The sequence below is a fragment of the Carcharodon carcharias genome, chromosome 14, assembly GCF_017639515.1.
Source record: "Carcharodon carcharias isolate sCarCar2 chromosome 14, sCarCar2.pri, whole genome shotgun sequence".
Lineage (NCBI taxonomy): Eukaryota > Metazoa > Chordata > Chondrichthyes > Lamniformes > Lamnidae > Carcharodon > Carcharodon carcharias.
The window spans coordinates 148,634,273-148,652,636 of NC_054480.1; the positions used below are offsets into that span (position 1 = coordinate 148,634,273).

At 41.6% G+C, this 18,364-nt stretch overlaps 1 protein-coding gene across 6 annotated transcripts in view; it reads right to left on the reverse strand.

The window, feature by feature from the left end:
* Positions 1 to 18,364, reverse strand: part of nfic (nuclear factor I/C) — a 551,184-nt gene that overhangs the window by 115,839 nt on the left and 416,981 nt on the right. For 4 of the 6 annotated variants that reach the window (XM_041204236.1, XM_041204237.1, XM_041204238.1 and 1 more), the window contains 2 exons: positions 15,775 to 15,949; positions 3,114 to 3,199 (listed from right to left, as the gene is read on the reverse strand). In XM_041204236.1, coding sequence (XP_041060170.1) covers positions 3,114 to 3,199; positions 15,775 to 15,949 — 261 coding nt within the window. The remainder of the gene's footprint in view (positions 1 to 3,113; positions 3,200 to 15,774; positions 15,950 to 18,364) is intronic. The other 2 variants (XM_041204240.1, XM_041204239.1) reach the window with 1 other exon arrangement.

Consider the following 18,364-nt stretch of genomic DNA (forward strand, 5'->3'; position numbering starts at 1 on the left):
ACCATCCTCACAGTCACTGCACGCACGGTCCATGTCCTCACCAGTCAGCGTGGAGTAAGCTGCGCTCTGGTGCGATTTAAATATGGCCCCCGGAGTGAGGAAGCACTGAGGTCACAGCGTGGTGGGCAAATCCAAGCCTGACTGCCAGCGATCTGGAGGTTTTCCTGTGAATGCATCATTAATGAGGCAGGGAGGTGCCAGGAATGTGACGATGTGGCGTGAAAACCCGCCAATGCGGTCGGCAGGTAAAGTGTCATTTTTCATGCCTGCTCCTGCACTTAGTGCAATTCTGGGATGGTTCCACCCACAATCTCTGTGAGTCCTATTGTGGAGAGAGTGACAGTTTTGGCTCTACCAACAGGTGGTGATTTTAATTTCCATTTCTATTATCAATCAACAATTGGGAGTGTCAGAAGACAGTGCTTTGAGACAATGAGATAACCACTACAAACAACAACAGCTTGCATTCATATACTGCCTGTAATGTAGTAAAACATGTCAAGACGCTTCACAGAAGTGTTCTCAAATGAAATTTAACACTGAGCCACCTAAGGACATCTCTTGGTTTCCCTCAGATCCTAATGTACAACATTCATTTTATTTACCTCAGGAGTTGAAAGGCTCCTCATGATCCCACTGTAGTATTTAACCAACTGGTCACTCATATCCATTCCTAAATTAAACAGTCTACTTCCTTAATGATATAACACTTCAGTTTTACACATTATTTTTTTCAATTTTTTTTCAAATTTAAAATTCTGATTTATCTCTTTAATCTGTTACTCTTTTGTGTCCTCTCATTCTTTATTCTTTTTGAAGATCACAATTTGTTTTCCTCAATTCCTTCTTGAGTTTGTGGGATTATGAAAGGTTTTGAGATGATAAATAACAAAAGAAAATGTTCCATAGAATCAATGGGGCATCTTCAGGGTTATCAACTATCAAAGGAAGATGAAAAAAATCTTTTTTCACACGCTTTGCTTGAAACAGAGACTATAACATCAATTAAAAGTGAACTGGGTAAATATCTGAAATGTACTAATTTAAAGGATATGTGTAGAGGACAGGGAGATGGGATTAGAGCAGAGAGCTCCAGTTGAAGATCGAACACCAGGACAGCCACAATTGGCTGAATGTGATTTCTATGATTCCCTCAATCTTTTCTCCAGTTTTTTTTCTTCTTTCCTTCTATATATCCTGGCTAACAGATCCCTAATTCAAACGTTCAAAGACACAGTCTGAGACATACCTAATTGTTGGCAGATAAGGCCCAAACATCTTTTAAGGTACTGACATTACAGTTGCTTACTTAACCCCGTCCTTAACCCTCTGAATATTTTTAAGGCAGAGCTACATGGATTCTTGATTAACAAGGGGGTGAAAGGTTACCGGGGGTAGGCAGGAATGTGGGTTGAGATTACAATCACATCAGCCGTGATCGTACTGAATGGCGGAGCAGGTCTAAGGGGCCGAGTGGCCTACTCCTGCTCCTAATTCATATGTTTGGATGTAAATTAAATAATTGGCCTTGGCCTGATTGAAGTGGCAGGCCAAAGTATGAGCAGGGCAATTAATAGAAATTTTTAACAGGGACAATTAGTAGAAAACCTTCACTCCAGAGAATTAGAAACACATAGGTAATTAGCTATGATGGAGGATCGCTCACATTTAAAAACTAGAGAAGGAAGGCAGTTGCCAGAGACTATGAATGCTGTTCAGTCTGTGTCTATAGATCTTTGGCAAAAAAGAAATCAGTAAGAAAATGAAAAAAAATAGAAACCTGAGGATTTCCTAGACCTGAAAACCTAACCCTTGTGAAGGGGTCGATGTTCAAATTATGTACTATTGCTGCTCTTTTTCCTTTGTTAATACTGAAAGTATTAACTCCTACTTAGGTACAATTCCATAAACAGCAGGCACTTTCTTGTGCAAGCCTTCATAGTAAGTGTTCACAGACTATTCTGTAGTACATGTCACTACAATGGAGTGGGAACCCAACATCCACACTTCCAACTGGGTCCATTTCAATTTCTTTAGAGGAAGTTTGATATTTATTCAGGAACATCTCTATTTCTGATGCACATGGACCTATATACACAGCTTGATGGGTTCATTTGTCAATCTATGTTTCCACATCCTGAAAGATTTTGTTCTTGTTTTCAACTGTTGGATTGCTAATCAACTAGGATTGAAACAAAGAGTGATAAAATGGTATCTTACTACCTTAGAAACATGTGCATACTTAGATATATTGCACTGCATTCATATCAAGAAGCTTATACTATACTTCATTTATGAGGAAATTTAATATACTTAATAATACACAGCATATCAATGTATTTAAAGACTAGATAAAGAGGTCACTTTGCAAGACTTTGTTTTTGTCGTAAGTGTTGTTTGACTGCAGCATGGTCAGATATAGGGTATAACATTAGAGGGCCGACTCTGTGACCTATGTTCTCATCGAAGGAAGCTTCATGCTGGAAGCAGTCTTCTGTAAAAGTACCCTTAAATACACGCTGTAAAGTTTGTTTTGAATATTATTTTAATTAGTATTGCAGAAAGTTTGTCATAGCCAAGGAAGTATTCTAGATTCTTACGATGAGACAACATATTGAAAAAGAACTTGCTAGGGCCACAAGCAGGTATCTTACAAAATATATAACTTTCAAGTAAACTATTCAGACAAGCTGCAATGTGAGTTTTTCTAAGGATCTACAGATTTTACCAAATCATGCTTAAAAACACCAGGTTACACTTTCACATGAACGGAATCAGGTTCTAGAAATGGTTTGTGGCATGTCCTCAGTGGCCTGTGTCACTGTAATCACTTATACACACAATACATCAAATTAACATTCAAGATATTTTTTGCAAAAGCAAATAGATAATAAATCGGCCAGAGGTCTACTGGGCCAAGTAAAATGAACTTATTCTCTAAAGACCTGCATGGACAGATTAGAGAATAATTCTTCGAATGTTGCATTTTCTTCATATAAACAGTTTATCATGATTTTGAAAAATGTTTTCAAAGCTGAAATGATCTACCTGGACAAGGGAGACTAACTAATTAGTCATAAAAACTATCAATGAAAGTGGACCTGCTACAATACCTGTGGCTGATAAAGGCTGCCAGGATCTCTTGGTCCTATTCCCACAAAGGAACGATTAGCTGGGGGGGTGCCAGGTGTCGTGTAGGCTGAAATGAAATAACAATGTTAGAAGCAATGGATAGACCCACAATAGTGCCTTAATCTGGGCTACATTGCTTTAATGAAAATATTTGAGCTTAAAGGAATAATTGAACTGTATTGATATGCACAAACAAATAAAGATATACAGAATCACACAGTGCAGAAGAGGCCCTTCAGCCCATCGAGTCTGCACCGACACATGAGAAACACCTGACCTACCTACCTAATCCCATTTACCAGCACTTGGCCCATAGCCTTGAATGTTATGATGTGCCAAGTGCTCATCCAGGTACTTTTTAAAGGATGTGAGGCAACCCGCTTCCACCACCCTCCCAGGCAGCGCATTCTAGACCGTCACCACCCTCTGGGTGAAAAAATTTTTCCTCACATCCCCCCTAAACCTCCTGCCCCTCACCTTGAACTTATGTCCCCTTGTGACTGACCCTTCAACTAAGGGGAACAGCTGCTCCCTATCCACCCTGTCCATGCCCCTCATAACCTTGTACACCTCGATCAGGTCGCCTCTCAGTCTTCTCTGCTCCAACAAAAACAACCCAAGTCTATCCAACCTCTCTTCATAACTTAAATGTTTCATCCCAGGCAACATCCTGGTGAATCGCCTCTGCACCCCCTCCAGTGCAATCACATCCTTCCTATAATGTGGTGACCAGAACTGCACACAATACTCCAGCTGTGGCCTCACCAAGGTTCTATACAACTCCAACATGACCTCCCTACTTTTGTAATCTATGCCTTGATTGATAAAGGCAAGTGTCCTATATGCCTTTTTCACCACCCCACTAGCATGCCCCTCTGCCTTCAGAGATCTATGGACACACATGCCAAGGTCCCTTTGTTCCTCAGAACTTCCTAGTGCCATGCTGTTCATTGAATACTTCCTTGTTAAATTACTCCTTCCAAAGTGTATCACCTCACACTTTTCAGGGTTAAATTCCATCTGCCACTTATCTGCCCATTTGACCATCCCGTCTATATCTTCCTGTTGCCCAAGACACTCAACCTCACTCTTAACCACCCGGCTAATATTTGTGTCATCCGCAAACTTTCTAATCTTACCCCCCACATAGGCATCTATGTCGTTTATATAAATGACAAATAATAGGGGACCCAGCACAGATCCCTGTGGGACGCCACTGGACACTGGCTTCCAGTCACTAAAGCATCCTTCTGTCATCACCCTCTGTCTCCTACAACTAAGCCAATTTTGAATCCACCTTATCAAATTACCCTGTATCCCACGTGCATTTGCCTTCTTTATAAGTCTCCCATGTGGAAACTTGTCAAAAGCTTTGCTGAAATCTACACCAACTGCACTACCATTTAGAAATGATTTACATTTCAAAAATTTAAAGAGCTGAGATTTTGACTCCCTGTTTTTTCCATCATAAACACTGCTTATGTCCACCTCCAAGACCCCTCCTCTGCTTCTATTTCTACCTCAGTCCATCGACTGCCAAAACCATCATTGATGCCATTTGTCACCTCCAGACTCAACTTTTCTAATGCTGCCAATGCTGGGCTGCTACCCACTCTCTGCAAGATTTAGCTCATCCAAAGATTTGCTGCCCCATATGCTATACTGCACCAACCTTTACTCACTTCTCTCCATCATCCACACCGAACAACATTGGCTCCTGTTCCCTGAAACATCAAATCCTCTTTCCTGTGTTTCCATTCCTTCATGGCCCCACTGTTCTGTTTCTGTCACCTCCTCTAGCCCGACAATTCTAGGCCCTAAACTCTCCACTTCTCAAACTCAGGCCAGTTTTACATCTGGCTCTTTGCTCCACTACAGCCAGCTTGGGCTTCAGCTTTCCAAGCTCCACACTCTAGAATTTCCTTCCTAAATCTTTTGATCTCTCCACCTCCCTTTCTTCTTTTCAGTCTCTCTCTAAAGCCCATCTCTTTGGCTTAATGGGAGAATTCACTCCCTGTCGGGTGGGCCAGTCAGGATCAGGAATGGGCCGGCTTGGAGCTGATCGCCGCCTGCGATTGGCTGCGTGCCGCCATTTTACGTGGGTGGGCCAATTAAGGCCTGCCCAGCGTAACACGTACCCAGTAGCGCTCAGTGCTACCTGTGCGGGCGGCGGGAGGAGAGAGAGCTGGGGCCTGTGCTCTTTCGCATGCAGAAATCTCCCCGAGGCATGGGCCTGCCTTAGGGAGATTAAGTTTCAATATTTAAAATTAAAAAAAGATAAAAAGCATTTACACATGTCCCCTCATGTAACAGCACCACATGAGCAGGGACACGTTTATCAAACGTTTAAAAAATATTTATTAGTTTAGTAAACCCTTCGTGAAACCTCATCCCGCCTGTGGATGAGGCTTCATGAAAAAATGCGAAGGCCGCCTGGGCTCTTCGCTTGTCCGACAACCTTAAGGCTGGACGGGCATCCCTGTCAAATTGCTTAATTCGTTTATTAATGACCTTAACAGGCCTTTGACAGTTCGGCGGGTGCCCAGCCGACTCCAGTGCATGCCTGCTGAATGAAAGATCGGAATGATGCGCCATGACACACACTCGATGTCACCGCGCGTCATTTTATGTGTCGGAATGGGGGGCTCATCCCTGGTCACCCAACAGGAAATCCTGGCCAATTTTTTGGTTATTCCTCCTAATACCTTCTTTAGCTTGGCACTTATTTTTGAATGCACCCGTGTCAAGTGTTCGGGACATTGTCTAATCATAGGTGCTACATAAGTGCAATTACTTATTGTTTTTAAAACTAAACAAGGTTGAGCCATTTTATGGAACTTTTTTGAAATTAGGTATTGTTCTCATATCTCATTACTGACATTCACAAAAACCAAAAAGACCCTAAATTTCCATGGGGGTTCACCCGCTGTACCTTTGTCCAAAACCGAATCTGCAGATGCTATAACCAGGTAAAAACTATCCATGAATAGCACTTCCCTGGGGTTCCACTGATTTCCCATCAAAATTACAACAGGAGATTGGGAGATATCCTATAGAATTTCAGGGCCAAAGACTAGTATAAATTTTCAAAGTGAAATGTTTAATGAGCAATGTAGCTGTGGAAAAAAAGGTAATTTCTTGCTTTAGTTTTATATCATTTCATGCAGGTGTTAAAATGGGATTTGTTCTCAACTGTAAACATAAAATTGAAGGCAGGAAGCAGGCAGACTGGGAGAAAAACAGAAATTATTTAAGGCAAAGCAACCTTTAAGGGCAGGGCAACATGTTTAAAATGTTAATGTCTGTAGTTCTGTCAGCTGAAATATTATTTCTTATTATTGTCTGGCTTCAAATTAAGCAGACTTTAACAATGGGGAAGCTGATAGCTAGTTATATGTTGTGTACACCTGTCAATAAAGGTAAAACTGTTAGTCCTTTGTTTGCTTGAATGTTTTAAAAGAAAATGACTTTACTTTTGAGTTTAATGGACACATTTAAATTTTTTATGTCTCAATCATTTACGAAAAGTGTTTCTCAGCTACATAAACTCTGTGGACGGGTTATAACAAACTATAATGTAGATCAATATTCAGGGAACTTGCGGCCTGTGTGCCTCACAGTGCAGTTAATATTCAGGGAACTTGCGGCCTGTGTGCCTCACAGTGCAGTTAATATTCAGGGAAACTGTGTGCCTCACAGTGCAGTTAATATTCAGGGAACTTGCGGCCTGTGTGCCTCACAGTGCAGTTAATATTCAGGGAACCTGTGTGCCTCACAGTGCAGTTAATATTCAGGGAACTTGCGGACTGTGTGCCTCACAGTGCAGTTAATATTCAGGGAACCTGTGTGCCTCACAGTGCAGTTAATATTCAGGGAACCTGTGTGCCTCACAGTGCAGTTAATATTCAGGGAACCTGTGTGCCTCACAGTGCAGTTAATATTCAGGGAACTTGCGGCCTGTGTGCCTCACAGTGCAGTTAATATTCAGGGAACTTGCGGCCTGTGTGCCTCACAGTGCAGTTAATATTCAGGGAACTTGCGGCCTGTGTGCCTCACAGTGCAGTTAATATTCAGGGAACTTGCGGCCTGTGTGCCTCACAGTGCAGTTAAGCTTAGCAAACAACTTATTTTTCTATTTTCAGAAGATAGATAGCTAATCTTGCAACTTCTTTAAAGCTGCAATGTTATTGCTTCTGTTCACTTATCCTTTTACTGTTCTAACAAATCCAGCAATATATCGCCAAGTACAGGGGACTGTCCAATAAAGTTGTCTTGCTGATGTGACAAGTCCCAAGGACGTAAATTGAATCTAACTGAAGTTTCGATAAGATGTTTCCCAGTTTGTTGGATAAATCACTGGAAGCATCTTAATCAAAGATTTTTCATTAAAGCTTTCAAGGTTGGTTAGCCTTCTGAAGTAACCACTTGCAACGTTCATAACATGTATTTTAACCACCACTTTCATCTGGAGAAGAATTTGGTTTTCAGTATTGATATAATCAGATAAGCACACATTTCTCTGAAAATCCTTCTCCATCCTCCAAACACCACTCCCTACTTTACCAAAATGCCAATTTATATCTTGACAACTAATTATCTTTCTGACCAATGTAAATGAGAATTCCAAGAATAAAAGCTACATAGGTTGTCATGGTCATGTTCTATGCTTATTAGGAAGGTGGATACTTTACCTTTTTTATTTAAAAAAAAATGAATGGAATGAACAATTTACCTTAACAAATAGACTCTGGATAGAGGCATGTACATTTAAAACACTGGCCTGGAATTTCACAGTACCCATTCTGGCTCCACCATCACTGAAGGTGGCGATAACTCCACTTGCCCACTCAAATAGAGTTTCCGCTATACTTCTGTTATGATGTGAGTATTTAGCAGTTCTAAAAAATGCCTGGCACTTCTTTGTCCTCTTCGGGTACTGCAACTCCACCTGTTCAGCTTTGTCTTCACCTCCTAGAAGATTAATTCGAACCAGTCCAGCAGCCTGAAGGCAGCCAGCAGTTTCCCAGATTTTGCCTTCCTACCCATCCATCTGTGTTTCACGTAGACTGTTGCTGCTTTGTCACTGCTTGGTGTATCTCAGTGCTGGTAGGACCAGGGTGTTTGCATGATCACAGTTAATTTTAGCTCCAAATCTTTTGCAATTTACTAACAGAGGCTCAATAATTACTGAGGAGCTGCTTGAAAATCAGCATGAGGAGTCCGTTCTCCAGTACATTTGCTGAGAAGTGCAAGCCTGAGCACCTGTGCTTACAGGACCCGGAGAAGGAGGTCATTTCTTCTGCTCTTTCCTCCCATGCTTTATCCTCATGTTCATCCACTGTCCACTAATATGCCACCAGTGGCAAACAATAACAGAAAAATCCTTTTATCCCAAAGGAGGCATTTTTTGGCAGAAAAAAAATCTTGGGAAAATAAATATCTTGGGCAGCCTCCTGCTTCAGTTTGAACTCTTGTGACTAATTGAATGATTACCTTGTTGTTTACTTTCTACTTTTGTATTAAATATGGTCTCCTTTTGTGAAACAAATTGGCCGCTTCAAGTTGAAACAGAAAAGTGACAAGAGTTTACATACTCTTAGATTAACCCCATATTTTCCCCTTACCAGTTTACTTGCTTAGGAATGGACACGAGCAATATATAAATGTATCATAAATAAATCATGAGTCATAATAAATGATTTAAATCAATCACTGTCTAGGTAAAAATTGCCCTTTTCAGATGATTACCATGCCCATTTATGAGATTTGTAATGTAAATTATTCAGCATGTTCAAGTTGAGTCTTTAAGTAAAAGGTGTTGACCAAGAATTGCAGCCAAATTGTTAACTGCTTAAATTTTTAACCATATACTGAGGGCGAACTAAAAGTAGACCATTTTTGTTCTGTCTGTTTGTACTGTTATTTGAAAACGTGTACCTCAGATGTTCTCACCAACAGAAATGTCTTGTTTTGAAATGTTTGTTATTACTTATTCATTAAACCTACCAGTAGCAAAGTTGGGCTTGATTTGACTATGTTCATATTCATTATGGCCTCCCGGCTTTTAACATTATTTGTTTTGTCTCAGAAGGGTCCCAGTGGGAGAATGGAAGAACTAAAACTATATGGCACCTTTCACAACATCAGGAGGTTCTAAAGCACTTTACAATCAATGAAGTATTTCTGAAGTGTAGTCACTGTTGTCATGGAAGTAGGAAACTGTGGCAGCCAATTTGTGCACAGCAAGATCCGATAAACAGCAATGAGATAATGACCAGATAATCTGCTTCAGTGATGCTTACTGAGGGATAAAACACCAGGAGGACTCCTTCACTGTTCTTCAAATAGTCTAATTCCATCTTTTAAATTCACCTGAGAAGGCAGCTTGGCATCAGATTAACGGCTCATCAGGTTAGATGACACCCCCACAGCACAGCCCTCAGTCTAAATATGAGCTCACAACTGTAGAGTGGGGTTCAAACCTATGATCTGCTGATTCAGAGGGAAGAGTGCTCCATGCTGTCAAAGCTGACACTTTATTAGATTGGATAAGCTGATTAGATTTTGGAGATTTGTGCAGTATTTAGATTCAGCAATTTATGTGTGAAATTTGAATACTTCAATTTAAAATAGAATCAAATAAGGATCTGGAACACAGCAATACACACAGCAACTATAGAACCCCATCACCTCAATGAAAGTGAGATGAAAATCTTAAAGCCAATTTGCTGCATGGAAGCCGATGTGGTAATTTTTCTTCTTCTTAAGCATGTACAATCTGCAAAGCTATGAATTTAAATGAAAAGTCCCATATTTTTACGGACTTGAAGGAGAAATCTATTCTGCTAAACTGTCACAAAATCCTATATATTAAATAGGAGATACCTGTACATTTATCACAATCTGTCAGTTGCTCCTCATTACTGCAAATTGTGCTTTAAAATTGCATGTTAAAAGCAGACTGGAAGCATTTTGCTCCTGATCCTCTTTAGCCCCTGCCATAAACTCAGTTTCCTAGCCACAAACTCACTCCCGTCCCTGGCCACTCTCTGAATCAGGCTGTTTGCAACCTTGGCGCCCTAGTTAGCCTAAGCTGAGTTTCCGACTGTACATCCTGTCCATCACCACGGCACCTACTTTCATCTCCGTATTGTCACCTGTCTCCAACCTTGCGTTAGTCCATGTGCTGCTGAAACTCTCATCCACGCTTCTGTTACCTTCACATTCAACAATTCAAGTGCTCCTTGTCCAGCCTCCCACCTTCAACTCTTTAGAAATGTTAGCTTAGCTCATGCAAAACATTTCTGCCTGTATCCTAACTCGCACCAAGTCCTGTTCACTTATCACTTCTGTGCTCCTTATATTGGCTTTCAGTCTGGCAAAGACTGAAATTTAAAATTCTCTTCCTTGTTTTCCAATCCCTCCATGACCACACCTCTCTCTATCTCTGTGTTGTCCTCCAGCCCTACAACTTTCCACGAACCCTGCATTCCTCTGACAATGTTGTGCATCCCTAATTTTCCTCCTTCCACCACTGGTGGTCATGCCTTCAGCAATCTAGGTCCTATAGCTCTGCAATTCTCTTCCTAAACCTAATGCTCCTTTAAGGTGCTTCTACACACCTACCTCTTTCACCAAGTTGTAGATCACATGTCCTCATATCTTTTTATGAGGCTTGTTATCAAATTTTGTCTGAAAAAAGTCCTGTGAAGCACCTGGGAATGTTTTATTATGTTAAAGGCACAATGCAATTGCAAGTTGTTGTTGTTGATGTGATATCATTATGGTTCTCTCCAGTGACACCATCATGTCACATTAGGGATAGAACTGTATAAAATGCCCGCTCGAAGACCATATCTGATGAGCAACTGCAAATCATAAAGCATAGTTAACATGTGGCAAGAGACGTTAAACCAAGGCAAGGTTCTGCCTGCTCAGGTTGATGTAAAAGATCCCAGGGCGTTACTTGAAAACGAGTTCTCTCAGTGCGTACAAAGCAACACTGGTAAAAGTAATTAACTGGCTCAATTGCATGTCCTGAGAATGGGAAATGTGGTACAATATTAAAAGCACAATTGAGTTACATTCATGGAACTCTTTTCATAATCCATCCATTCATCTGCATGTAGTTTATAATGTGGTCACGTAAAAACAAACCAATGTTTGCTGTAGACTGAGTAAAGTTATGCATGTTAGTTCATAAATTCATTGATTTATTATTTATTTTGATAGGCTTTTAATATGGCTATCTTTACATTCAGATTGAAGTGATGTCCTGGGGGGATTTTGTGATTATCAGCTATAGATTTTTACAAGTATTAAATTTCACCCGAAAGGCTCTGCATGAAAGTCCCAGATCAGGTTACAATGCAACTCAGTGAAATCCAGGTCAAGATGTCTGATGCTGTCCTTTTGCGTCAATTTCACAGTCATGGATAGTGAGAGGGCTCACAAGCCTTCATAAATTGTTCTTAGGGCCAGCTGAGATTTACACTTGCTTTAATAATGTGAATCCAAATTATTTAACATGTTATTCAATTTGATAAGAAAACAATCAAAGCACTTCTTCTTATCATGTCCACGGACAGTCTATACATGGCCCAGCCAGAACTGGACACATTTTTGCGCCTTGTTGTTGAATTCGGCAAGATCTGCAACAGTGCAGGGTTCCTCTAGCGATAGGCATTGCAGGAGATGTTGCATAGTCTGTGGCTCAGTTCCACATTCACAAGTTGTCGGGATGGTTGTACATCCCCATTTGCTTAGTGTCACCTTTAAACGACCTACACCAGTCCTCAGTGTGTTAAGGCACTTCCAGGTTGCCCAGTTGCAATTAGCTCCTCATCGCTGGGGGTTGTTCAAGACTGGTGAGCCGGTCTTTCTACAAGGCGATGCGGGCTTCAGATGGGGTTGATTGTAATGGAACAACACTGTTCATGAAGCTCTTCCTTGACTTTAGGCGGCTGGGTATAGGTGTATGACCATGTAGAGGATGCGTCTCATCTGATGTTTGACGGAGTGGCTCTTTCTTGCTGGCTACCGTTCTTCTTATACCCTTATACCACCACGCACAGCAAGTAGTGTATACAACATTTTCAAAGCACTAAATCATTCAATTCTGCAATTATCTCAGGGAGAACTAGAATCACTCAAATACAGAGTTAAATTTCATACTACTCACTCTCGATACTCTTAAACTATTAACCTCTATCACCATTTTCATCAAGTAACACTTGTGTGTTTATACTACAACTATATGTTGCATTTGGAGGAATAAAATAATTATTGAATTTCAGGCTCCACTGTGCCTATGAAATGTTATTACTTAATTTCCTGTGTCTCTATCAGCAATTTTCCTGGTCTTATAATTTTACAAAGAAATTACGCCCACCCTGTGAAACTTCCAAGACAAAAGCCAGCAACTTTAACATTTAATCCCTATGATGAACTGTTCAGTGATAATGCACTAGGATTCCACAGATGGCAAGACTGGATTTAATTAAGCCAAATGTTGAAAAATGTGTTTGGTTTTTGTCAACACGCATCAAATAAAAGCAGTATTTTTAATAAATTACGCACAGAATTATACAAATTTGGATGCATTATTTAAGCAGTTGACACATAGCCTGTGAAAAAATCTTTTCCATTTTTATCTGCCCTTAAACAGTGTTGGAAAAGGCAGGAAACTCTGCTGTTAATCACTCCGTCGAAAGGGGTTCAACGCCAAATTTTGATCCAGTTTCTAACTAACTCTCTACTCTGTTCAGATCTTTTGTGATTCAGATGGACAAAAAAGGTGTAAAAGATTGGGCTCTGGTAAATAACCTTCTGAATTTTTTCTTCTCTCCATTGAAACATCTGGCAATGCATGATTGAGATTTGAATCTCAACATATGGAACATCATAGCATCAGGCCAGTTTTCCTGCAGTCCAACAGATGATGTACAGTAAGCATAGATGTCAACAGCAACCTTCTTTTTCCCTTCATTCTCTCATGGAGCGAGGGCGCCTTCGGCAAGGTCGGCTGTTGATGCCCATCCCTAATTACCCTTCAACCGAGTAGCTCACTAGGCCATTTCAGAGGTCAGTTAAGAGTAAACCACATTGTTATGGGTCTGGCACATTTCCTTTCATAAAGACTAATAATGAACCAGATGGATTTTTACAAAAACCATTACTGAGACTAGATTTTCAATTCTAGATTTATTAATTCAATTTAAATAACACCAGCTACCTGGGATTTGAACACATGACCCCAGAGTTTTAGCCTAGGCCTCTGGATTACTAGTCCAGTGACATTACCATTCCACTACCATCACCCTCACCTAAGAGTTATATATAGCCTTTAACATACCAAATTGTCGAAGGTGCCTTACAGAAAAACAGTAACAGAAACAGTGCCGGGACATTATAGCAGGGGTTCCTCAGTGTTGTGTCCTAGGCCCAACCATTTAGCGGCTTAATCGATGACCTTCCCACCATCATAAGGTCAGAAATTGGGATGTTTGCTGAAGATTGCACGAGGTTCAGCACTGTTCGCAACTCCTCCAATACTGAAGCAGTCCATGTCCAAATGCAGCAAGACCTGGACAAGATTCAGGTTGGGCTGATAAGTGGTAAGTAACATTTACAGCACACAAGTGCCATCTCCGTTAAGAGAGAATATAACCATCTCCCCATGACATTCAATGGCATTACCATCACTGAATCCCTCATGATCAATATCCTAGTGGTTACCATTGACCAGAAAATGAACTGGACCAGCCATATAAATTCTGTGTTACAAGAACAGATTAAAGGCTGGGAATTCTGCAGCGCATAACTCACCTCTTGACTCCCCATAGCCTGTCTACCACTTACAAGACACAATTCAGGAGTCTGAGTGAATACTTTCCACTTGCCTGGATTAGTGCAGCTCCAACTGTACTCAAGAAGCTTGACACCATCCAGGACAAAGCAGCCCGCTTGATTGGCACCCCATCCACCACCTTAAACAGCCACTCTATCTGCCACCAATATACAGTGGTAACAGTGTGTACCACCTACAAGATGCACTCAACAACTCACCTGGGCTCTTACAACAGCACGTTCCAAACCTCTGACTTCCACCACATAGAAGGATAAGGGCAGCAAATGCATGCTACCACCATGGAATGCCACCACCTTGAAAGTTCCCCTCCAAGGAACTCACCATCCTGACTTGAAACTATATCGCCATTCCCTCACTGTCACTGGGTCAAAATCCTGAAAGGCCCTTCCTAACAGCACTATGCGTTTACCTACAATACATGGCCTGCAATGATTTAAGAAGGTGGCTCACCAACATCTTCTCAAGGGCATTTAGAGATGGACAATGAATGCTGGCCCAGCCAAGGACGCCCACATTCCATGAACCACTTTTTTAAAAGAAGCCCAGCCAAGGGAATGATATCAGGATGGTTGACTGAAGACTAGATCAAAAGATGTAAGATCTTTAAAGAATGTGAGAAATCAGTGATTGGCTAGGGAAAGGGACTGCAACAGTTGGTGAAGAATTGGAGCAACATTGGGCACCAAAAACAGTGGCTATGGTCTTCCCAATGTTCAACCAAAGGAAGTTGTGATTCAACCAAGATCAGTCTTGACAGGATACAATCATCATCACACATCTGGAAGTGATCCATGCCTGTAGTCATGGCACCTTCTCAGTCTGGCCAGTGAAATGATATTGTGTGCTTGGGCAATATGGGAAATACATGATTATAACCATGATGTGAAATGATAACAAGACAATGTGACAATCAAAACCAAACACATAACAAAGCTTCTCTGGGGTGGATTGTAGGTTGGTAAAACATATATTAGAGCAACTTCAGCTTGTTGAAACCAGGTATAGCCGCTCAGAGAAACTGGGCTGGAGAGGGGCGGTGAATAATTTGGATCTGGAACCAAATCCAAATTTCAGTTTCAGATTCTCCTGATGTGAATTAACCTTTTTTTTTTTTACCTATGTGAAAATAAATGCTGGAAATACAAAATTTGACTTTAGGATTATTGAAAAAAAAACTGATGTTGAAGATTGAAAAAAAGAGTTACAGATTGGTAATGGCAGAGATTTAGTAGATCAGTATAGATACAATAAGCGCCTCCTGAAAAGCAATATGCTTGAGCTCAGTAACCAGAATTCCTTGCTATTTAGCTCAGTCACAATATAACAACTAGAAAAGAAAATGCATAAATTGGTCATCTTAATTCTTACAATAAGCAATGTATTCAAGTCTTTGAAAGGCTTTTTGTGAGGTAAAATGCTGCACAGCTCATTCCATGATGCAGTTGAGAAATGATTGGTCCCATATGTACTTTTCATACAAAAATTATGGATACATTTTCATTTCTACTAATTGAATCATAATATAGCTGATAAATCTGAAAGCTTTATATGAACATTTAGGCTCCAGGAAAGCAGTCTCAAGATACCATATACAGGAGGTTATGTCTACTATGGTCAGTGACGTGGTTAAACTGAACAATAAAGTCTAATTACAAATAGGCACCTTGCCTTTTTGTGGTCATTCTGTGCATTTTATGAAAGGCATTTTTCTAGTTTCTGTAGAAAATCCCAAGTCTTTTCAGTCTGTATTTAAGCAAACAGAAAATGCTTACTGGGTGATGTTGGTGATGTTGCTCCACCCTCTGTGGTTGTTGTGGTTGTTTTGGTGTCTGGTGGCATTGCCAATGTTACTGATCTGGCCATGGATGGGGGAGGTGGCGGCGCCAGCATCTGTGTAGAAATGTAGTGGCTCGGGACTTTGCTTACCACTTGACCACTGCCATTCAGCTGTAAAGAAAACACCACACTTAATGATTATAATCAAAGAGATTCATGATCTTCACTGTGGAATTCAAACCAGAGCAAACTGTACTTTACTGTGATTCGGGTTGGATTGGTAAGACTGCTGTTTACATGGGGAATCAAATCTAATTTGGATTACTCTTAAGTTGAATAAATATGCTGCAGTTCAATAGTTCTCCTGTTATGCAGCAGGAGGCCGCTGCTTTCTTGAATAACAACATGGCTGCACCAGTCAAATGTATCCTCGTGGATGCAGGCTGCATAATGGACATCCTAAGCCAAACCTACCTTAAACTAGGCCTCTTGATTGGGGTTGAATACAAATCAAAAACAGCCTTAGAGTCGCACATACTTAGAGCATATATATATATATACATTCAACTGGCATAAAGCAAATGTGGGGCGATATTTAACGGGGGTGATGGGACTCTTGGCCACCTGCTTGAGTACTGGCGAGAGCCCCATGTTACTTCCTTTGGGGAAACCCTGTCAAATTAAGTGACATCGGGCACTTAACTGGGCAGCAGTAGGCCTTCCCAGGATTAAGTACCCTAGGAGTGGATATCCAGCCCTTCAAGAGCTACCTGTCAATCAGAGCCCAGCAGTTATGCATTGCTTGGCAGCACCACTGGAGAGGTGGTGGCTCCTGTCAGTAACGCACCCCACCAAGGCTCAGGATCACCAAGGGATCCAGGCCACGTTTGAGTGATGGGGGCTAGGGGAGAGGGGTTGAAGTTAGTTAATAGTAAGGGCAGGGGGTTGGGTCTTAACAGGCCCCCCACTTCCTGATGCCAGGTCCCTCAATCAAGCACCAAGTGCCTTTGAATAAGGGACCCTACTCCCCTCCCCACCACCTGGGAGCTTGCAAGCAACCCAACAGGGTTTGTTTTTTGGGTTTCCTGCATGGTGGTCCCCTGTCTGCCTCTGGGTGAATTCCAGCCGGAGTGGAATAAGGTCCTTAATTGGGCATTAATTCCTACTTTAAGAGCCTTCATTGGCACCAGGGCAGCTAAGCCAACCATGAGACTTTCCCACCGTGGCGAAAGTGGGAAAGTGGCGGGTCCCCACCTGTCACCATCCTGCCCGATTTCTGTTTTGCACCCCCGCCACCAGGGGGCAGTGCATTAAATTCCACCCATTCACAAAATACTTTTTTTTAAAAAAAATGTTCTCGGGCTGGCTGAGTGTCTGGTTCCCTTCTCTGAAAGACATTCATTAAAAATTGGCTTTTACAACAAATAGATTGTTGAAACAGCTGCACCCAGGGAAAACATTGCTTGATTGACAGCTTAGGCTCTCTGATTTATTCTGTCAATATCACAATGTTTATTTACAAAAGATAAAAAGGTTTCAAGTGCTTGCAGTTTCTGTTATTGATACTTTAAAGGTTCTGGATCATTGATACTTTTATTGGGCTGTAGTAAAAGCAATATTTATGACTGAATGATTTTAAAAACTTTTTTAAACATCCTAATGTCAATATTGGGTTAATTGGTTCTAAACAGAGCATATTGTGGGTGAATGTGTATGGAAGTGCCATAGCTTGTCATAGGGTGCACAAGAGGCCATGGGGTGGATGGAAGGGCATTGGCATGGACAGTATAAAGCGCCATGGGTGGATGGTTTGGGGCATAGCTTGGCACGGAGGGTATGAGGGGCCATCGGGGTTGCTGGGGGTCATAGCTTGGCACAGAGGGTATGGGGGCCAAGGGGGGGGTTGGGTGGGGGCATGAGTTGGCATGGATGGGGCATGAGGTATGTGTGGAGGGTGAGGGAGTGTGAGAGGTGAGGGCTAGAGGGCCTTATTGTTATTATTACTGGGATGCAGGCCAAAAGCGCTTAGCCAGACCTTTTAAACAGCCGCCTTTGCACCCGGCAATCCCTGTAGCTGCCTCTGAACTATTTCCGGGGGCGGCGGGCACAACTCCTGTTAGCACCCGCCCCAAGAATGATATTCCCTTCTTTGCAGGCACTTTCTCTTGAGGTGGGCATGCCATGCCGGACAATCTCCCAACTCCCGTGAGCCGCCTCAAGGATGAAAATCCGGCCCATTGCATGTGCAATATGTTTTCCACAAAAGGTAGGAATTAGAGCTCAGGCAGCATTGCCCATCATTTTTTAAGAGTCAAACAAGTCCCAACAATGAACATTGCTTTCAGTGCTCCCTGTCACTTGATATCGTGAAGCTTGATGAGCAACAGCAGAGAGAAATTGTCTGAAGGCACTACCTGAAGCCAAGATCAAACTACTTGGCTGTGACTTATTTTGGAAACTCAGGTTCAGTAGGCAAGTAGTAAGAGAATGACGCTATCTGTTTCAAGCAGACCTCCAGACAACCTGGGACTCAGGAATAGCAGTTTTAAGAACTACCATGATGACCATGGCCCTTAGTTTTTCTCA